We start from the raw sequence: 22,606 nt of genomic DNA on the forward strand, positions 1-22,606 counted from the left end.
CAAGATTTGCTTTATACATATGTTGAGGTTCTCCTATGTTGGGTGCATCAGTGTTTACAGGGTTATATTCTTTTGTTGGGTTGATCCCTTTATCATTATGTAGTGTCCTTCTTTGTCTCTTAGTATAGCCTTTGTTTTCAAGTCTATTTTGTCAGGTACAAGTATTGCTACCCCAGCCTTCTTCTCCTTTCCATTTGCATAAAACATCTTTTTTCATTCCTTTACCTTTAGTCTGAGGTGAGTCTCTCAGAGACAGCATATATATGTGTCTTATTTTCTTATCCCGTCATCTATCCTGACTTTTGATTAAAGTATTTAAGCCATTTTCATTTCTTTTATTTTTTAAAATATATTTTTATTGATTTCAGAGAGAGAGAGACAGCTAGAAACATCAATGATGAGAGAATGATTGACTGGCTGCTTCCTGCATGCCCCACACTGCGGATTGAGCCTGAAACCCGGGCATATGCCCTGACTGGGAATCGAACCGTGATGTCCTGGTTCATAGGTAGATGCTCAACCACTAAGCCATGCCTGCTGAGCTTAATAAAGATTTTTAAAAGAATTTATACGTTTTTGTTCAAGGAGTTTTAAAACTTTGGAGTCTTTGATTAAAGAAGCATGTTCCCAGGTAAATCCTAGATATTCAAGAGTTGAGAATTGTTGTTTTGGTTCTTTAAAAAACAACAACACTTTATTGTTGAGAGTATTACAGATGTCCCCTTTTTTCCCCCCACTGCACTCCTCCACCCAGTTCCCACCCTGCCCCAGGCCTTCACCACCCTGTTATCTGTGTCTGTAGGTAATGCAATCCTATATAATAAAAGCCTAATATGCAAATTGTCCCCTCGGGCAGTATTTCAACCTGGAGTTCGACCGCTTGCTATGATGTACATTGACCACCAGGGGGCGGTGCAGAACATGGTGAGCATTAGCGGCGTGCTTCGACCTCTCGCTGGCTACCTGGGGGTGGGGGTGATGGAGATGGAGGTACAATGAGAATGCAAAGTATCCGCCAAGTTTGCTCTCACTCCCCCTGCTACCTCCACCCCACCCCCGATCCCCGGACGCCAAGGGTCTCCAGGTGAGCCGGGCCGCAGCCACAGGGACCGCAGGGGCTGGAGAGAGTGCACTGCCCATGTAGAGAGTGCACTGCCTGCCTGGCTTCCGTGTGGCACCGCTGGGCGGCCCAGAGGCCCACACTGCACCCCGGCCTGCAGCGTCCAGCCACGCTCACCGCATCTCTGTGTGGGGACTCAGGCGCCATGACTCAGGCAGAGGGGGATGCACGGGGGCCCAGGGGCCCAGGTGCTGCCCAGGTCCCAGAGGTCAGCTGGAACCTGCCCTTGCACGCCAGATGCTTGCACTTCGATCGCTGGCCAGGCCTAGGAACTGCACCTGTGCACGAATTTCATGCACTGAGCCTCTAGTATGCATATAAGATCTTGGGTTAATCTCTTCCTACCTCCCTCCCCCTTCCCTCTGAGATTCGTCAAGCTGTTCCATGTTTCCATGCCTCTTGTTCTAGTTTATTCATCAGCTCATTTTGGTCATTAGATTCCTTATTTATTTACTTTGACTTTTAGATTAAATTGCTGATAGATGTCTATTTCTTCAAATAGGTTCTTGATCCCTTGCTCTCTGTCTTTTCCTTCTGGTACCCCAATGATGCTGATGTGTTACACTTCATGTTGTCCCAAAAGTCCCTTAAACTATTTTTTTTTAATTCCTTTTGCTGCTCTGATTGGGTGTTTTTTTCCTGCCTTGTCTTCCAAATTACTGATTCAATCCTCTGCTTCCTCTAACCTACTGTTTATTTCTTCCAGTGTATTCTTCATTTCAGATACTATATTCTTCATTTCTGATTGGTCCATTTATGGTTTCTATGTCCTTTGTCATGCTGATGAACATCCTTATAACCATTACTTAGAATTCTACTTCTGATAAATTGCTTCCCTCCATTTAATTCAGCTCTTTTTCTGGAGATTTCTCCTATTCTTCATTTGGGACCTGTTGTTTTTGTTTTCCCATTTTGGCTGCCTCTTTGTGTTTGTTTCTATGTATTAGATAGATCTGCTATCACTCCCAGTCTTCGTGGGGTGGCTTTATGCAGTAGTTGTTCTGTGCAATCCAGTGGTAGTTTCCTTGATCACCTGAGCTAGGTTTTCCAGAAATGTCCCTTATGTGGTTTATGTGGTCCCTGCTGTTATAATTCTTTTTAAAAGTTATCTTTATTGTTGAAAGTATTATAGATGTCCCCTTTTTCCCCCATTGACCCCTTCTAGCTCACACCTTTCCCCCCGCCCCAGGCCTTCACAACACTATTATCTGTGTCCATGGGTTATGCATATATGCATGCATGTTATTTGGTTAATCTCTTCCCACCTACCCACCCACCCCCACCTTCCCTCTGAGATTCAACAGTCTGTTCCATGCTTCTATGTCTCTGGATCTATTTTGTTCATCAGTTTATTTTGTTCTTTAGATTCCATAAATGAGTGAGATACTTGTCTTTCTCTGACTGACTTGTTTCACTTGGCATAATACTCTCCAGTCCCTCCAGGCTGTCTCAAAGGGTAAGAGATCCTTCCTTTTTACTGCTGCACAGTATTCCATGGTGTGAATGTACCACAGCTTTTTTACCCACTCATCTACTAATGTGCACTTGGGCTGTTTTCAAATCTTAGCTATTGTGTTATAATTGAATCTTGATTGCTTTGGACCCATTCATGCATGGAATCAACCCTCAGTCTGGCTGACTGTGAGGCTCAACCCCGACCACAGCGTGTGAACTGCTGTGCAGGTGCTGACCATATGAAGCAGAATTCACCTCAGCAGGGTTTGGTGCCTCCTGAGATCTCCCTTTGGATATGCTGCTTGTGAAGTTTATTGGAACCTGCTCTGATGCTGTCTGAAGCTGGCCACTGGGTGTGTTGGTTCTGGGGCCTCTTGGGAGGGACTCTGGCACAGGCCAATGTGAGACACTGCCTACAACTGGCACTTGGCAATCTACTTGGAGCTACAAGCAATCCACCATTTGTGGCTGCTTCTGTTGAGCCTGCATGCATGTGGGAAGGACCAAGATATGCACCAAGTCTGGACCAGGGGGCAGGTCAGCAAAGGTCCCAAAGCACTTCGACGAGATCCGCCTCCACCTGCCTCCACCTGCCTCCACCTGCCTCCACCCTCCAGCTGCCTGTTAGGCTTAGTCCTTCTTCTTTTAATATTTGGTAAAATTCACCTGTGAAGGAGTTTTTGGTGTTTGTTTTGTGTGTTTTTTTAAATTACTGCTTCAATTTCATTAGTTGTAATCTATCCAGATTTTTTTGTTTCCTCTTAATTCGGTCTTGGAAGATTGTATGTTTCTAGGAATTTATCCATTTCTTCTAGGTTGTCCAATTTGTTGGCATATAATTATTTGTAGTATTTTCTTAAAATCCTTCGCATTTCTGTGGTGTCCGTTGTCACTTCTCCTCTTTCATTTCTGGTTTTATTAATTTGGATCCTCCCTTTTTTTCCTAATAAATCTGGTTAAAGATTTATCAATTTTGTTTATCTTTTCAAAGAACCAGCTCTTGGTTTCATTGATCTTTTGTATTTTTTTTTTACTCTGTATTGTTTATTTTCACTTTGATCTTTATTCTTTGTTTCTACTGACTTTGGGCTTTGTTTGTTTTGTTTTGTTTTGTGTTGTTTGTTTTTTTTTTTGGTTAATCCTCACCCAAGGATATTTTTCCATTGAATTTTAGAGAGAGTAGAAGGAGCAGGGAGAGACAGAGAGAGAGAAACATCAGTGTGAGAGAGACACATTGATTGGTTGCCTCCCACACCATGAGCCCCAACCAGGGCCAGGGATTGAGCCAGCAACTGAGGTACATGCCCTTGACCAGAATTGAACCCAAACCCTTCAGTCCTCGGGCTGACACTCTATCCACTGAGCAAACCAGCTAGGGCTGTTCTTTTTCTAGTTCCTTTTGATATAGGGTTAGATTGCTGATTTGATATTTTTCTTGTTTCTTGAGGTAGGCCTGTATTGCTATGAATTTCCTCTTAGAACTGCTTTGGCTATGTCCCATAGATTTTGGGCTGCTTTGTTTCCATTTTAATTTGTCTCAAGGTATCTGTTTATTTCTTCCTTGATCTCATTGTTAATCTATTCATTGTTTAGTAGCATGTTATTTAGTCTCCATATTTTTGTGTGTTGTTTTCTTCTTGTAATTAATTTCTAGTTTCATACCATTGTGATTGGTGAAATTTCTTGATACGATTTCAATATTCTTATATTTGAGATTTGTTTTGTGGTTTATCCTGGAAAATGTTCCATGTGCATTTGGAAATGAAGTATATTCTGCTGCTTTTTGGTAAATGTTCTAAAAATATCATTTAAATCCATGTGGTTTAATGTCATTTAAGACCACAGTTTCCTTGCTGGTTTTCTGTCTGAATGACCTATCCAATGTCAATGGGTTGTTAAAGTCCCTTATTTTACCATGTAATTGTTGATCTCTCCTTTTATGTCTATCAAAATTTGCTTTATATATTTAAGTGCTCCTACATTGAGTGCCTAAAAGTTCATAAGGGTTATATCCTCTTGTTGGATTGGCTCCTTTATCATTATGAAATATCCTTTTTTGTCTCATATTAGAGTCTTTGTTTTAAAGTTTATTTTGTTTGATATATGTATTGCTACCCCTGTTTTTTCCCCTTCATTCTCATGAAATTTCACTTTCCATCCATCCTTTAGTTTCATCCTTTAGTGTGTGTGTGTGTGTGTGTGTGTGTGTGTGCGCGCGCGCGCACGCACGCGTTCAAATCTGAAGTGTTCAAATCTCTTGTAGGCAGCATATATATGGGTCTTGTTTTCTTACTCATTCAGCCACTTGATGTCTTATGATTAAAGCATTTAAACCATTTACATTTAAAGTAATTATTGATAGGTATGTAGTTATTGCCATTTTATTATTCATATTTTTAATCTTTTTCTCCCTTCTTTTTCTTAAAGAATTCCCTTTAACATTTCTTATAATGCTGGTTTGGATAGTGATGAACTCCTTTAGCTTTTTCTTGTCTGGGAAGCTCTTTTTCTGTCCTTTAATTTTAAATGATAGCTTTGCTGGATTAAGTAACTTGATTGTAGGTCCTTGATTTTCATCACTTTGAATATTTCATGCCAATTCCTTCTGGCCTGCAAAGTTTTTATTGAGAAATCAATTGACAGTCTTATGGAAGCTCCCTTGTAGGTAACTAACCATTTTTCTCTTGCTGCTTTTAAGATTGTTTCTTTGTTTTTAACCTTTGGCATTTTAACTATGATGTGTCTTGGTGTGGTTCTCTTTGAGTTTGCCTTGTTTGAGACTCTTCGTGGGCCCCGGACTTGTTTGTCTATTTCCTCTGCCAGGGGAGGAAAGTTTTCAGTCATTATTTCTTCAAATAGGTTTTCAATTCCTTTTGCTCTCTCTTCTTCTTCTGGCACCCCTATGATGTGAATGTAGGTACAGTTGATGTCCTAGAGGTCCTTTAAATTATCCTCACTTTTACATTGTTTTTTCCTTTTGCTGTACCAGTTGGGTGTTTTCAGCTACCTTGTATACTAAATCACTGATTCAATACTCTGCTTCTTATAATCTGTTGTTGATCCCATCTAATATATTCTTCATTTCAGTTATTGTATTCTTCATTTCTGAGTGATTTGTCTTCTTTATGGTTTCTCTCTTTTTGTATAAGTTCTCAAGGGCTTCCTCTATTCTTCCCCTAAGTTCATTGAGCATTCATATAATCAGTGTTTTGAAGTCAGTATCTGGTAGCCTTCATTTTGTTTAGTTATTTTTCTGGAGTTTTGTCCTGTTCTTTCAACTGGAACATGTTTCTTTTCTCCTCGTTTTGGCTGCCTCCCTGTGTTTGTCTCTATGTATTAGGCAGATCCACTATGTCTCCCAGTCTTGACATGGTTGGTTGCCTTATGAGGTAGATGCCCTGTGGCAGCCAGTGGCAGTCTCCCTGGTCACCTAACCCGGGTCTTCTAGGGGTGTCCCTTGTGTGGGTTGTGTGTGCTCTCCTGTTGTAGCTGATCTTTAATTGCTGTTGACACATCAGTGGGTGGGATTGATCCTCAGGCTGACTATGAGTATTGGCTGTGACTATGGCAGACAAGCTGTTTTGTGGGAGCTGACCCCACTGAGCAAAATTTGCTTTAGAGAAGCTCTGCTACCTGCCAAGTCCACCCTTTGCTTGTATCATTTGGACAGCTAATTGGGTGGTGGTCTAGTGTGGCGTGAAGCTGGCCACTGGGTGTGTTTGTTCTGTGGCCTCTTGGGAGGGGCTCCGGTGAAGGCCAAGGTCAACTGCTGCCTGTGCCCAGCCTGGGGCCACCTCATAGGAGCTACAAAGTCATCTGTGGTTGGTAGCTGCTTGTGCTGAGCTTGGAAATGCGTAGGAGAGGATATGCTGCAAGCCATGGCCAGCTTCCAGTAGTGCAATGCTTGGGACCACTTAATAAGAGGTACAGGGCTCACTAAGGCCAGCAGCTGCTTGTTTGGGGTTTGTGGACATTGAAGAGATTTTATGGAAGTCCACAGCATGGGCTAAGGCTGCTGCTTGTGTGTAACAGCTGCTGAAAGAGGTCTGGACGAGTGTGCCAGTTGGGTGGGGTGAGATCTCAGGGAATCACAAAGGTGAGACAGACAGTGTTAGTCAGGTTATGTAGACTCAGATTTGGTGGCTCACCTGTACCTGTAGGCTGGATGGGGGGAAAGCTCAACAAAGGTACAAAGTACCAGCCAGTACATCCTCCCAGCAGTTACCAAATTGGCACTTTCTTGAAGTGCTTCTATCAAACCTTGACAATAGTATAAGATGTCTCCTTTCAATAATGTCAGCTCATAAGTTCCTTCTCTAAATTCAGCTTAAATACCATTATTGCATGAAGGAATGCAAAAACTGAAAAATGGGGAGGCAGGGAGCAAAGAAGAACCAAGCTTATGATGCAGGAAGGAATGCAAATACCAAAAAATGGGAGCAAGGGAGTAGGGAAGAACCAAGTGGCCATCTTGGGTTTCCCATAGCCCCATCTATTCATTTAATTAACAACCACTGCTTACACAGACAATATACCCTAGAAGTTTTCCTCACTTATTTTACAGTGGTTTTCATGAAATTTCAAAATTTTTTAGGTATTCCAGGGGCCTTCAGATACATCGCAAAGTTATTCCTACATATATTGAGATTTTAACACTTAAAACCTCAATGTCTAATGAAAACATTTTTTCATAAACATCAAAGTCAATTATTAACATGGACATATTTTTGTAAAATACAGGTAAAATAAAGACATGTCTGTTTTACTTAAACCCACAAACTTAAGCTAACTTTTATCACTGGCAATTAATCACAGATGAACTTGAAAAGCATTTCAGTTAGTTTCTATATTTCTGAGAATTTCGAATATCCATTCCTTACAAGCACTTGCCTTTAATTTTAACAATATCATTTAGGGGTAGAAAATTATCTCACATTTACAACATACATATATAGACACACACAGACAGACACAAACAGAGAACAGATGGATCCAAACTTTGTTTTGGAGGCACTTACAATTTATCTCTGTCCTTGACCAGTCTAGTTCCAAATGACCTTCCCCCCTTTAAAATAAGGACAGCCATTTTAATACCTGAAAAGGATTGGGTTAACACCTAAATGACATCATAGATGGATCTATTTATCCTCTTTTAGAAGCTTCGAGAGACCAATTAAATATGTTTTCCATTCATTCTGCCTACTTTTATAGCCGGCTTTTTGTCATTGTGCACGAAAAAATTAATTTAAAAGTATTACAGGATCCTCATCTCAGCCATCTTAGTATTAATTGGAGGCTGACTGTGGGGCTTGTCAGCCTCAGAGGCGTGATTGCCCATGTTAGTTTTGAGATCTATAGTCTAAGCAAACTTCTAGGAAAAACCAGCCCTTTCAAGCACATTTCCTTATGAGCCAAATGCAGTGACTATCCCTTTAGGACCAGAGGAAGTTCCCTCAGGCAGTCCTACAAAGACTCTCAGTCGCCTAAATACCCCAGCACTGCAATGCTTCCCATCTCCTCAAGGATTCTCTAAGAACAGCTCAAATGAAGCCACTTACAGCGAGGAGGCTGGGGATTCTGAGAGAAACTCACCCAACTTCCCTGCGAAGCAGGGAGCCCGTGGGGCACAAGGGTCCCTTGTTTGTACCTAGCATGGGGTCTGGGTCCGCAGGGTGGTCCTGGGTGGGCTTCTCAGAATTCTTGCCAACTATGCCAAGTACACATCAACGTAAGGACTGTACAAACCTATAGAGAATTTTTATGAGCGTTTAAATGAGCCAAACTGATGACATATGCTAGGGAGCAAGATCTCAAACGCTCCCTAAACTTACATTGTTAAGGCAGCAAAGCACAGTGGTTTAGAATGTGGGCTCTAGATGTACACTATAGAGTTCAAATTCCTGTGCAGCCAGACGTTTGTCCTTGAGTTCAAGTTACTTCTCTCTCTATGTCGCAATTTCCTCTTCTGTAAAATGGAGATAATAATGAAAACATATGTTGTGGAGATTAGCTGTGGTAAAGAACAGATGAATTCATATATGTGAAGACCTTGAAAGAATGTCTAATACACAATAAATGCTCAGTAAAATGAGCTATTTTCATTATGGTTGGGAACTGCACTGGGAGGTTACACACATTATCCCATTCAATCCTATCAAAACGCACAAGATATGAAAATCACTAGTCCCATTTGACAGACAAGAAAACGAAGGCTCCAACTAGCTAAATAATTTATCCAAAGTCACAGAGCTAGTAAGTGATAGAGTCAAGATTTTAACCCCAACAGAAAAAAATGAAGAAAAATTTTAAAAAGGAAGAAAGAGAGAGAGAGAGAGAGAGAGAGAGAGAGAGAGAGAGAGAATTTTTAACCCAGAATCTGTCTGGCAAGAAACCTGTGTTCTTTTCATTATATGACAAGGGGAAAAAATTCAGTCTTCATATCAGAGGAGCTTATGTTCTAAAAGACAAAAGATGGGGGGGGGGGGGGCAGCTAGGGGGAAGAAAACATAGTGTTTTCTTTCTATGCTATTTTTACCCAAAAGGAAAAGACTTGAAGTATAATTTAACAAAAGTTTTAAAGCAGGAGAAAGAAACGTGGGTAGCAGGAGGTCGCTCTAACCAGTGGTTCTCAGTGCCGCGGGCCCAGGTCAGTAGTCAGCTTCACTTGTTAGGAATGCAAATGCTCCAGCCCAGCCCCAGACTTTCTGCCTGGGGTGCCTTCGCAGTGGTTCTGATGCATCTGTACCTGGTAACTTGGCGAATCCCTGCTCTACACCAAGGAGAGTGTGAGAGTTGGTAGCGAAAACGCAGGTCAAAGGCAACGGGACGGATGTGTGTCTGGCAGGAGAGTTTGGGACTGTTTCTTGGTGCCTGAATGGGACCCGCTCCTCTTTCTGACGGACAGAGGAGAAAATGAGGCGCAGAGAGGCCGACGCGGCTCTCGGTGAGAGATGACTTTCTCACGCTCTGGCACTTTTGCTACATTTCCGCTCCTTTAACCTGCACATTTCTTAAAAACAGGAAATAACGTTTAAAAATGTTTAACTGACAGAAAATGTATATTTGTACAATTTGGGGCACTTCTGTGTGGTGTTTTTTTCACAGCGCATTTATAAAAGAGAAAAACAAAATGACATTTATTAGGTCCTTACTATGTAGCAGGTTCTACATTTGGACCTTCCTTTCTTGGGGATTTTTTTCTCCATGAATTCTCATGACAAGAACTACTTTGATTTTATAGATGAAGAAATGGACGTTCGAAGACTTTAAGCCACTGTGCGGTAAGTCATGCAGCTGTAATGGGAGATCTAGGGTTCCAATGCACAACTTCAGACTCCAAGTCCGGTGTGAACTCAGCTCTCAGTGCTGCCCTGGAAACAGAGGTGTGCTAAGGAGCCTGCATGTCACAGACACTCAAGGGAGACATGCATGGAAGCCACCCCTGCAACGGGCCTTCCCAGGGTCAGGCAACCTGGAATGGCTCCTCTTCTCCATCCCTCCCTGGATATATAACACCAAGCTCTATTGTCAGAGAAGGGTGAACTGAGCAAGTAAGTCAATCTTTTTATTCTTAAATTTTAAAAAATATGTTTTTATTGATTTCAAGAAGAGGGGGAGATAGAAACATCAATGATGAGAGAGAATCATCGATCGGCTGTCTCCTGCATGCCCCTCACTGAGAATTGAGCCCACAACCCCAGCATGTGCTCTAAGAGGGAATCGAACCATGACTGCCTGGTTCATAGGTCAATGTTCAACCACTGAGCCACGCTGGCCGGGTCAACCAACTATTTTTTTAAAAAAATCCTCACCTGAGGATATGTTTTTATTGGCTTTAGAGAAAGAGGAAGGGAGGGAGGGAGGGAGAGAGGGAGGGAGGGAAGGAGGGAGGGAGGGAGGAGAGGAGAGGAGGGAGGGAGAGAGAGAGAGAGAGAGAGAGAGAGAGAGAGAAACATTGATGTGAGAGAGAAAAAATGATCAGTTGCCTCCCCTATGTGCCCCAACTGGGGATTGAACCTGCAACCTGGGTATGTGCCCTGACCCGGAATTGTATCGAGACATTTTGGTGTATGGGACGATGCTCCAACCAACTGAGCCACACTGCCCAAGGCTCAACCATTTTTAAGTGTACAATTCCATAGTGATAAATATATTGGCAACAGATCACCAAAACTTTTTCATCTTGCAAAACTAAGACTCTATACCGAATAAACAGCAACTCCCAGTTTTCCCTCCCTCAGCTCCTGGGAGGCCACCATTCCACTTTCTGTTTGTATGATATTAACTACTTAGGCACCTCATATAAGTGGAATCATAAAGTTTTTATCTTTTTGTGACTGGATTATTTCACTTAACATAATTTCCTCAAGGTCCATTCCTGCTGTAGCATGTGACAGGAGTTCCTTCCTTTTTAAGGATGAATAATACACCACTGTCCAGGATGGGCAAAAGTAGGTTAAATTACCAGCATCAAGGATACAAAATAATAATGACAAATACAAATAATAAATAAATAATAATACAAGAATAAACTCTGTTTTGTATACTCTACAAATGTAAACCTATTTTTGCCCACCCCTATATACACTGAGTGGCCAGATTATTATGATCGCTGAATGCATAATAATCTGGCCACTCAGTGTATATACTACCTAATAAAAGAGTAATATGCAAATCGACCGCACCTTCGCTACGCCCAAGCCACGCCCACCAGCCAATCAGGGTTGAGTATGCAAATTAACCCAACCAAGATGACGGTTAATTTGCATACACAGGCACCCTGAGCGGACCCCCTATGACAGATCGCAGGGAGCTGGGGGTTGCTTTGGCCTGGTGCACCAGTGGACCCCCTGTGATCGATCGCAGGGAGCTGGGGGTTGCTTTAGCCTGGTGCACCAGCGTACCCCCTGCGATCGACCACAGGGAGCTGGGTATGTGCTCTGGCCCCAAGCCGAAAGCCTCCGGTGGAGGCTTTTGGCCTGGTGCCAGAGCAGACCCCCTGCAATCGATCGCAGGGACCTGGGGGTTGCTTCGGCCTGGTGCAGGAGTGGACCCCCTGCGATTGATCACAGGGAGCTGGGGGTCCACTCCTACCCAAGAGGCTTTCGGTCTGGGCAGGCCTGGGCAGGGGCTGAGCCCGCGATCAGAGGGAGCTGGAGAGGCCTGCTCAGGCCTAAAGCTTCGGCCAGAGGCTTTAGGCCTGGGCAGGGCCCAGCCCTCCATTGGTGTGAACTATAGAGGAAACACCTTTTCTGACTGCACATTGGCTAAGCTCCCTGTATGCCACTGGTAATATTCTTAGTAACTTGGGTAATAAGAATCCAAAAAGGTGATCTAGGGTTTTTCCACCACACTTCTGGAGGAAAAAAATGAAGGTCCGCTGCTGGAGGGATAAGAAATGTCATATCCTGCCCTAGCCGGTTTGGCTCAGTGGATAATGCCTAGGTTTGCTAACCGCAGAGTCCAGGTTAGATTCTGATCAAGGGCTTGTACCTAGGTTGCAGGCTCCTCCCTGGCTGGGGCCCAGATCAGGGCTCATGCAGGAGGCAACCAATCAACGTGTTCCTCTCACTTTGATGTTTCGCTCTGTCTTTCCCTTTCTCTTCCATATTCTCTAAAAGTCAATGGAAACATATCCTCAGGTGAGGATAAAAAAAAGAAAGAAAGAAATGCATATCCTATGAAAGACACATCTTGAAAATGCCTAAAGAAAGTTGTCATTTTTTCTTGGTGAAGGGACGGACTAGAGTCGTGTTGATGAAAACACCTTGGTGGCTGTGGTGGCTGTGGTGACTGGCAGTGGCTGCAGTAGCAGGGTGATGGGGTTGGTGCCTTCCCCTGATCAGCCTGGTTGCCTCCCACAAAGGGAGGCCAGACTGCGGCTTAGGCCCGTGCCCCATGAGGCGCGGGCCTAAGCCATCAGTAGGACATCCCCTGAGGGCTCCCAGTATGTGAGAGGGGGCAGGTTGGGCTGAGAGACCCCCGACCCCCAGTGCACGAATTTCGTGCACCGGGCCCCTAGTCCTATATAATAAAAGGCTAATATGCAAATTGTCCCCTCAACCAGGAGTTTAATCAGCAGGCAGGCCGGCCAACCACCCATGTCCCATCCCCCTGGCCAGGCTGGCCAGACTCCACCCATGCATGTATTCATGCACTGGGCCTCTAATGTATGTGTGTGTGTGCGTGTGTGTGTGTGGTACACACACACACACGCACACACACACTGAGTGGCCAGATTATTATGCTTTCAAAGATCATAATAATCAGGCCACTCAGTGTAATCCACATTGTTTATCTGTTCATCCATCAATGGACATTTGAGTTGCTTCCACCTTTTGGGCATTGTGAATAGTACTTCTATGAACATGGTATACAAATATCTCTTCAAGATTCTGCTTTCATTTCTCTTGGGTATATACCCAGAAGTGGGATTATAAATCTATAGTTCTCATTTTTTGAGGAACTGCCACACTGTTTTCCACAGTGGCTGTACCATTTTACATTCCTACCTAATGGCTCACCAATGTTCCAATTTCTCTATAGTCTCATCAATCATTATTTTCTCTTTTATTAATAGTAGCCATCCTAATGGGTGTGAAGTTATATCTTTTTTAAAATATATATATTTTATTGATTTTTTACATAGAGGAAGGGAGAGGGAGGATAGAGAGTTAGAAACATGGATGAGAGAGAAACATCGATTCAGCTGCCTCCTGCACCCTCCCCACTGAGGATGTGCCTGCAACCAAGGTACATGCCCTGGACCGGAATTGAACCTGGGACCCTTCAGTCCGCAGACCGACACTCTATCCACTGAGCCAAACCGGTTAAGACTGAAGTTATACCTTATTGTGGTTTTGATTTGCATTTCCCTTGCAATTACTGATGTTGAGCATCTTTTCATTTGCTTGTTAGACATTTCTATATGTTCTTTGGAGAAATGTCTATTCAAGTCCTTTGCCCGTTTCTAAATCAGGTTATTGGAGGGTTTTGTTGATGCTTATATTTTCTATATGCAGTCAGTGGATCAAGTCCTCACCTCTCTTATTGTTAATATTTTCTAATCAAGCGACGCCTGACCTGGCTGGATAGCTCATTTGGTTAGCGAGTCATCCTGATATGCCAAGGTTATGGGCTCAATCCCTGGTCAGGGCACATTAAGCAATCCTTGGTCAAGAATCAACCAATGAATGCATCAATAAGTGGAACAACAAACCTACGTTTCTCTCTCTCTCTCTCTCTCTCTCTCTCTCTCTCTCTCTCTCTCTCTCTCTCTCCTGTCTTTTCTCTTTCTCTAGTCAATAAAATTTTAAAAAGAAAAGAGATGCCCCAAGATACTTTCCTGTTTAGAAATACTAAGAATACAGATAATTTTGCTCTAAAGAAATCTTGAAGTTGAAAAGGAACCATTTCATAAACTCCAGAACTCCTGGAGAAGTTTTGATATGTATGAAGTCTTTCATAAAGGTATTATATTATTATTATTGTTCTCATTCATTTCAGTTGAACATTTACAGAGCACCTACTATGTAGCAGACATTGTTTCATGCATACTTTAGAGTTAATACAAAACACACAAAGAGTTAATCCAACACCCACCAGGTAGACTCTGGGCCACTATTTTTGGATATACAATTTACCCTTAAACAATCTGGAGTTAGGAGCCATCTTTCATGTAGTGGAAAATCCACTTATAACTTTTGACTCCCCCCAAACCTGCCTATAGTCCCTCAGTATCCATGGGGTGGGCGTGGGGATTGGTTCCAGGACCCCCACGGATCCCAAAATCTGAGGATGTTCAAGTCCCTTGTATAAAATGGTATAGAACAATGCAAACAGTTGACATCGTGTATTCCCAACTGCTGACTGAAAATACTATTTTCGAACTGTGGTTGGTTGAATACTCTGTTGCAAAACCCAGGGATTCAGAAGGTTAACTGTATATTTATTGAAAAAAAAAAAAAAAAAGAATCCACACAGTTCAAATCTGAATTGTTCAAAAGTCAACTATATACACTGAGTGACCAGATTATTATGATCTCTGAATGCATAATAATCTGGCCACTCAGTGTATATCCTATATAATAAAAGGCTAATATGCAAATTGTCCCCTTGACCAGGAGTTCGACCAGGAGGCAGGCCGGCCAACCGCCCATGTCCCCTCCCCCTGGCCAGGCTGGCCAGACCCCACCCATTCACGAATTCATGCACTGGCTCAGTGGAAAGGTTATACACACATACTGAGTGGCCAGATTATGCGTTCAGAGATCATAATAATCTGGCCACTCAGTGTATATTTTTGAATGAGGAATTTAAAAAGTTACAGATCTCTTTTGACCTTTTCTGCCAGATTGTCCCTCTCTGAATTAGGAAGTGTACATTCTTAAGGAATCATGATATTTGGGTTAGCCTCTCAATTTTCCCAGGCCTCAAACAGGTGAAAAACACACCCTATTTGAAATCTAGCTTCTTCAAAATTCTTGGTAAAATTTTGGATAGACTTCCTACACGGGGCTATCCTTTCTGCTTCTAACAGAAGTCCGTAGCTCATTCAGAGAAGAATTTTATTCTGGTTGCAAATTGTTGAATCATATACAAAAATCTCAACCTGTCCTTAAAATATTCACAGTTATCCCCAGGACTTTCTAATTGGTGTATGTCTTTTCCAGACCATCAGCCTCGGGCCCAGAATACCGTCTGTTTTTGTGCCTCAAATCTGAGCCTAAACCAAAACCCCCAAGAAGCTACTGCCTATGAAAACGTTCCTAATCTCCAGCCAGCATTAGGAACAATGCATATTCCCAGGGTGGAGGCGACAGCAGGACTAAGTCAGAGGAAACTAAGACCCAGAAAGAAGAGTCATTTCCTCAATCAAGTCACCAGGTCAACAAAAAACATAGGGCTCATTTGATGCCACACTTCTTTTTCCTCACGAACGTTCATTTTCTTAGAGGCTTCCTGATGTTTGTTTTCCTATTTACTGGATGTGAAAATAATCATATTGCTGAAAATCCTTGTAATATATGCTTGAATGCCTTAAATAAAAGGCTCTGTATTAATACAATTCTAGAGTTCAACTCTAGATCTAGGACCGGGTGCTTCCAGGCACCTCTAAATGACCCTTTAGACTTGAGAATAAGAGCCTTTCTAGTGGAGGAAAACCCGCTAAGCTTCTCTTCAGGTCAGTGCCACTGGCCCCACCCCGGACCCCCTGGTAGTCTATCACTTTGTTTTGTGATCAGTAGGATTAAGGTGTTTTGGATTAAGAACTTGACATAAACACAAACATAGCTACATATACACAACAACAAAAGTGACTTTCACGTAGAGTTCAAGGTAAACGTTTTAGGCAGAAGCGATTGAGACAATAAGCTTAGATACACTCTAGGAAAAGAGTATTTGCCCAGGTATAGCCCAGAATTGTGACATTTATGACACAGCACGTCTGGAGTAATCTGAATGACTAACATTACAGTCTATTATTTCAGAAAGGTTATAAAAAAACACAAAAACCTATGGCCTCACACCATGTGTAATGTGGGTGAGGTAGCAAACTTGTGAGAATGTTCACTTCTGCATTTCCTGATTCAGGAAGAGAGGTGGGTGGGGGTCTAAAATGTCCTATGCCTATTAGTGATTCTGTATGTGCTTGGTCTAGTACTGGTTTCTTGGGCAAAAGAGAAGTGGTCAAAAGTTACCAATCTGCCCTAGCCGGTTTGCTCAGTGGATAGAGCGTCTGCCTGCAGAATGAAGGGTCCCGGGTTCGATTCTGATCAAGGGCACATGCCTGGGTTGCAGGCTCGATCCCCAGTGGGGGGCGTGCAGGAGGCAGCTGATCAATGATTCTCTCTCATCATTGATGTTTCTGTCTGTCCCTCCCCCTTCCTCTCTGAAATCAATTATATATATTTAAAAAATTATCAATCATATGCTGAGTACAGAACACATTCAAAATTTTGTTCAGGTCCTCAAAGAATCAATAAAAACCATTTTCCTTTTTGATAACTAAATTGGGTTGTCTCGTATCTTGAATCCATACATTCATAAAAAAAATATAGAGGATCATTTTCTCTGATTCAAAAATTCTTGGTTTGGGGGTACTTAACACGAATCTCTGAAATCCTATCCTCTGTGTGGGCATTTAAGACCCAGGAGCCACATTTTTAGGATAGAACATTGCCCCGGTTCCATAAAACACAGTTTATAAACTAACAGACATTTGCTGCAGCACCTTAACCAAGCCCAATAGTCGCTCTAGCTGATAAAGAAGTAAATCTGTGTTAGCACATACAAATAGATTGACTATCCGCATCATTGGGCCATACAGTTTACATACAGTTTAAGAGGCTGATGAGAAAGAAGAGATCATAAAACAAGGCTGCTGCCTTCTGACTACAAAGCAAGCTGAGTATGTGCCTGGGCATCGGGAGACCCCGACAGTCCGGAGCTCGGCAGCAAGAGCAGAAGCGGAGGGAAGTTTGGTGTCCAAGGCACTGAGGGAGCCGCTCGCACAGTGGGGTCTGGAAACACCGGCGCTGGAAGGAAGTAGGAGTAAATAAGCTTGGGATGAGGACTGGAGAGGGTGTGTGGAGCTAAGGTATGAATAAGCACAGCCGAGTTTCTCCATAATTTACGGCAAGGACTAGAGAGAAAGGAATCGTAAACTACTCCATTGGGGAGAACGGAGGGTGTGATAACAGAGACGTGTTAAGGGGCATTAGGGACAGTAAAAAAAAAAAAAAAAAAGGAAGGGGAGTCCGGTGCTGACTATTGAGCACTACTCCCGGGAGGAGGGTCTTGCCGGGGTAATAGAGGGAGGAGGTGTACAGCAGGGTCAGGAACTGTCGGGGTGAACTGTGGGCCAGACCGTGCGGACGTCAGCAGCCGAGAAAGGAGAAGGCGCAGGGTCGGTGCGTGGCCCAGAAAGGGCCTGGCTCCACAGCGGCTGCGGGGTGCCGGGGAGGAGGGCGGGGAAGGGCTCTGCCCACCGCCGCTCCCAGGCGGTGCCTACAGGGTTAAACCTCTGGCCGCGACCAGAGGCAGAACTCGGTTTCCAGGGTAACGGCTCCGACAGTTCCGGCAGCGCAGGCCGTACCACTGCGCGGCGCGCGGGGGGAGGCGAGGGAGGAGGCCCAGCGCCCAGCGGTGCCGCCGAGGTCCGTCCCGGGCGCTACCACCGCGCGGCCCGCCTGCTCGCCCGGGTCTGCGCCGAGCCGCGCTCCGGCCGCCCGGCCGCCGCGTCCTCCTTGCCGGGCCGGCAGCTCCCCACTGCCCGCGGACGGCGGGGGGAAGGAACGTGCGCCCGGTGGCCCGGAGTGGCCTCCTGGTCCCCCCGCCTGGGCGGCGGAGTGCGGGCGGCCCGGGCTGGGAGCTTTGAAAAGCGGACGAGAGACAAAGGCAGCAGGAAGCCTCCCCGGCGCCCGGAGCCCCAGCGCGCAGACCCCGGGCCCTGCGCGGCCGCCGGCCCGGAGCGGCGGCGGCGACGACAGCGGCAGTGGCAGTGGCCGTGGCAGGAGGCGGAGGATGCGGCAGGGGGCGTGGGAGCGGAGGCGGCGCGGGCGGAGCGGCGTGGCCCGAGCGCGGCGTGGGTAGACCCCAGGCGGCGGCTCGGCGGCCCGGCCGGCTCGGGAGTGAGTGAGGGCGCCTTCCCCGCCCGGGATGTGAGGACCGAGCGGAGCCCGGGGCGGGGGGAGGGAAGGGAAGGGAGGCGAAGCCGGCAGGAAGGAAGGAAGGAAGGACGGACGGACCAGGAGGAGGAGCGGCGGCGGAGGCCGGAGCCGGAAGGCGGGGAGGGGCCGTCCGTTGGGCCCCAGGCAGCGGCGGCGGCGGCGGTCGGGGCGAACCGCTCTCGTCGCCTCCTCCCCCCGGCTCCGCGGAGGGGGGAGGAGGAAGATGGAGACCCACATCTCGTGCTTGTTCCCCGAGCTGCTGGCCATGATCTTTGGCTACCTGGACGTCCGGGACAAGGGGCGCGCGGCGCAGGTGTGCACGGCCTGGCGGGACGCCGCCTACCACAAGTCGGTGTGGCGGGGGGTGGAGGCCAAGCTGCACCTGCGCCGGGCCAACCCGTCGCTGTTCCCCAGCCTGCAGGCCCGGGGCATCCGCCGGGTGCAGATCCTGAGCCTCCGCCGCAGCCTCAGCTACGTGATCCAGGGCATGGCCAACATCGAGAGCCTCAACCTGAGTGGCTGCTACAACCTCACCGACAACGGACTGGGCCACGCGTTTGTGCAGGAGATCAGCTCCTTGCGCGCCCTGAACCTGAGCCTCTGCAAGCAGATCACCGACAGCAGCCTGGGCCGCATAGCCCAGTACCTCAAGGGCCTGGAGGTGCTGGAGCTGGGGGGCTGCAGCAACATCACCAACACCGGCCTGCTGCTCATCGCCTGGGGCCTGCAGCGCCTCAAGAGCCTTAATCTTCGCAGCTGCCGCCACCTCTCGGATGTGGGCATCGGGCACCTGGCCGGCATGACGCGCAGCGCGGCGGAGGGCTGCCTGGGCCTGGAGCAGCTCACGCTGCAGGACTGCCAGAAGCTCACCGATCTTTCTCTCAAGCACATCTCCCGGGGTCTGACGGGCCTGAGGCTCCTCAACCTCAGCTTCTGCGGAGGAATCTCCGACGCAGGCCTCCTGCACCTGTCGCACATGGGCAGCCTTCGCAGCCTTAACCTGCGCTCCTGCGACAACATCAGTGACACGGGCATCATGCATCTGGCCATGGGCAGCCTGCGCCTCTCGGGACTGGATGTGTCGTTCTGTGACAAGGTGGGGGACCAGAGTCTGGCTTACATAGCCCAGGGGCTGGACGGCCTCAAGTCTCTCTCCCTCTGCTCCTGCCATATCAGTGACGATGGCATCAACCGCATGGTGCGGCAGATGCACGGGCTGCGCACGCTCAACATAGGGCAGTGTGTGCGCATCACCGACAAGGGCCTGGAGCTGATTGCTGAGCACCTGAGCCAGCTCACTGGCATAGACCTGTATGGCTGTACCCGAATCACCAAGCGCGGCCTGGAGCGCATCACACAGCTGCCCTGCCTCAAGGTACTCAACCTGGGACTCTGGCAGATGACGGACAGTGAGAAGGTCAGGTGAGGGTGGCAGCATCAACTCCCCTTGTCCCGCTCTTCATCATCCTGTCACCACCACCCTCCCTGCACTCTCAACTCCACATGCACACTTACTCGTAGATCATTGCAGTGGATGAGATGGGACAGTGACCGAAGCCTCAGGCTCATTTTCTCCTCCCTCCTCCAGCATCCCTGCCCGCTTACATGCCCATTCATTGCTTTTGGGGGTTCCTCTGCTACCCCTACCGTACTGCCCTCTCTTTTTCCCTGAGGATGAAGAGAGAGACTCAGCTACTTACCTATCCACTTCTCTCTACTGGGGAATGGAGCGGCCGATTGAGCTACTGTATCCCCACTGCGTTGCATTTCAAAATGGGGGTGGGGGTGGGGAGTCACTAGTCCTTTGGCCCTGGGGAGTTGAAGAAAATGTCTGCCTTCACTTAAGCTTTCATTTGAATACTGTGATCTGGTTTTTATTTTGAAATGTATGAAATCAAACCCAACTACAACGGCCTTTTCACCCTTCTTCCACTTTGTAGCTAATCCCAGTCTCTTCTCATCATTTCTCTTTTTACAGTACTCTGCTATTCATGCTCATTTCATTTTTTTATTGTCCTTTTTTTTCTTTTTTTAAGAGATTTGAAATCATGGTCCTTTTTTTCTGCTGAATATATTCTATATATTATATATATATAAATTTTATATATATATATGTCTGGCTACCTCGTTTTAGTTTACTTTTTTCTCTGAAGCCCTGGAATTCTACAAGAGAGATATTTTGAGACTAAAACATTTTTGTGCCTAGACTGGAAAGATGCCCATTGGGTTTGTGTCTTTTTTGTTTTGGCTTCTTCCCCACCCCATCCATCCAGTATGTCCGACTTCCACGTTTTGGCTATAATTATTTTTCTCCTTGTCCATTGGGATTTGAGAGCCCAGCAACGTTCCTAAATCTTGACTTAATTTATAGCACAAATGTGTGGGAGAAATGAGAGTTGGACTGTTTTGTTTGAGATGCAGAATGTCTTGAAAATTATTATATATGCAAATTCTGCCCTACCCTCACCCTCTTCCAAGTTTCCTCACAAAAAAGGTCATACAGTGAGGCTTCCTGTTGGAAGCTGAGGAGCAGAGCTGGCCCACAGAGCCCCTGGGGCTATAATGTGAAGGGGAGGAGACTGAAATTCATGTCTTATCTCTGTTCTGTTAATAAAATGGGAGTTTGTGGGTTTTAAAAATTGTTTCTAAATGGAGGAGTAGATGACTTTATTTTGGTGGGGGTTGGGACTTGTGGCTTTAAAAAAATCGCTTTTCAGTAGGATGTATATTTTTGTTGGATTTTTTTGTTTTGTTTTTTTTTAGAATCCTCCACAGCAACATTCGAGACCATGGAGTTAAAAGAAACCCAGAGACCTTTATCAATTAATTGTACTGTTTGTGAATTTGTATAAATAACAAAGATCCTCTTAAAACGTTTATATTCTTACAGTAAAAGGTTAAACTGATATTTATATAATAAAAGAGGAAATATGAAGTATGTTTTTGAAAAAAAAAAAAACACCAAAAAAAAAACCCTTGTATCTGTGAATTATTTTGAAGGCAGTGTGTTTGGGTACATGCCAAAGTCAGAGGTGCTGTTTGTGTGCTTTCAAGTAAAAGGAAATAAGACATAGACTTCGGTGCGTCCTATGTGCTATGAGTAAGCTCATGGTTAAAAATGTATTCTGTATAAGGTTTACTACTGACATCTAAATGTTTTGTTTCTAGAAATATGGTGAGATTGGAGATTTATATAATTTGGTTTTCAACTGTCAACAAAATGGAAATTTACAGAAACTGAACAAATGAAACTTTTTTAAAAACCAGATTTGTAAGAGTCACAGTTTCCTCAGAGTAGCCAATTTTTCTTTGGGTGGAAATTACATCTAGGGGTAATGTTCAAAAAACAGGTCGTAAGATATGGAAGTGGGGAAGAAAGATGGGTTTCTTTACACTTTGAGTGGGCGTGGGGAGGATGTGAAATGGTGAAGGCTGAAGGGAACTGAAGCCATTGTTCAGAAAAGTTAAAAGAGGGCAGTCCCTGCTTCCTAGCTCGCTGGCTCAGTCATGCATACTGAATCTCAGTGTGAGTGAGGGTCCTAGGGAGAGGAGGAGGGCCGTTCAACCCCGCTTTTTAACATTCTCCTCCAGGCCTGGCTGTCTTTGAGCACTTTGCTGGGGGATGGGGAGGTTGGCCAGGAGTTCTTGCACATTTGCATTTTAAGCACTTCCAACGCTGAGTGTGAGGGTTCTTAAGACTATTTAGGGGCAGATAAGTGAAAACCAACAATTTTAGCAAATTGTTCCCTTTGATAGGCAGTAACTAAATAATCTGACATTCTGTGGTTGGGCTTTGGAGATGGAAGAATATAAATGCTGCTCAAACAGCGAAGTAATTTATATTCCTGGTTCACATAGATCTTTCATAGTTGTTTCTGAAAATTTTTTTAAACAAAAAGTACCGATTCCAGCAACAGCTGATAAGAGTGGTATAAAACTTTCCTGGATAAGCACCTCTTTCCAGGAAGAGAGCTAGAACCCGGTTTCTCTTGGATAAGATTGCTGTGTACAATGTCCAAGCCTTCTGCTTGAGCATATCACAAAAGCTGCATTGTTCCCTTCTGAAGAGCCATCATAATTGGGTCTAATTGAGCCTGACACTAAATCCATCTTCCTTTTCTTTGGGGAAGGTGTGGCTCTCTTCCCTTTTAAGTTACAGTACTTACTGCCTGGAGGGGGTGCGGGGGGAGTGTGAACCCCAGTCAGAAGTAGGGACTTTGAATTAGGGCCAGTTTTCTAATTTAGCATTTGACACTACTATACATGAAGGTCACATAAACTAGGTTCTTCAACTGGTTTTCTTTTTCCAAGAGACTGCATGGCTGTACAGATTGTCAATAAAAATTTGAGCACCTTCTAA

At 45.2% G+C, this 22,606-nt stretch overlaps 2 protein-coding genes across 4 annotated transcripts in view; one reads left to right on the forward strand and one right to left on the reverse strand.

Annotated features, from left to right (window-relative positions):
- WNT5B (Wnt family member 5B) overlaps positions 1-22,606 on the reverse strand; it is a 147,570-nt gene that overhangs the window by 65,363 nt on the left and 59,601 nt on the right. The window lies entirely within an intron of this gene.
- FBXL14 (F-box and leucine rich repeat protein 14) lies at positions 18,127-21,612 on the forward strand. 3 transcript variants are annotated; one of them, XM_054718761.1, is made up of 2 exons: positions 18,127-19,663; positions 21,010-21,612. In XM_054718761.1, the coding sequence occupies exons 1-2, from the start codon at positions 18,470-18,472 to the stop codon at positions 21,043-21,045; spliced, it is 1,230 nt and encodes a 409-aa protein (XP_054574736.1). In that variant the 5' UTR covers positions 18,127-18,469; the 3' UTR covers positions 21,046-21,612. The 3 variants fall into 3 exon arrangements, with proteins under 3 accessions (XP_054574736.1, XP_008151569.2, XP_027983900.1); XM_008153347.3 differs by having other exon boundaries at positions 18,133-19,668; XM_028128099.2 differs by having other exon boundaries at positions 18,133-19,621.

Source organism: Eptesicus fuscus, chromosome 7 (genome assembly GCF_027574615.1).
Source record: "Eptesicus fuscus isolate TK198812 chromosome 7, DD_ASM_mEF_20220401, whole genome shotgun sequence".
In the NCBI taxonomy this organism is placed as follows: Eukaryota; Metazoa; Chordata; class Mammalia; order Chiroptera; family Vespertilionidae; genus Eptesicus; species Eptesicus fuscus.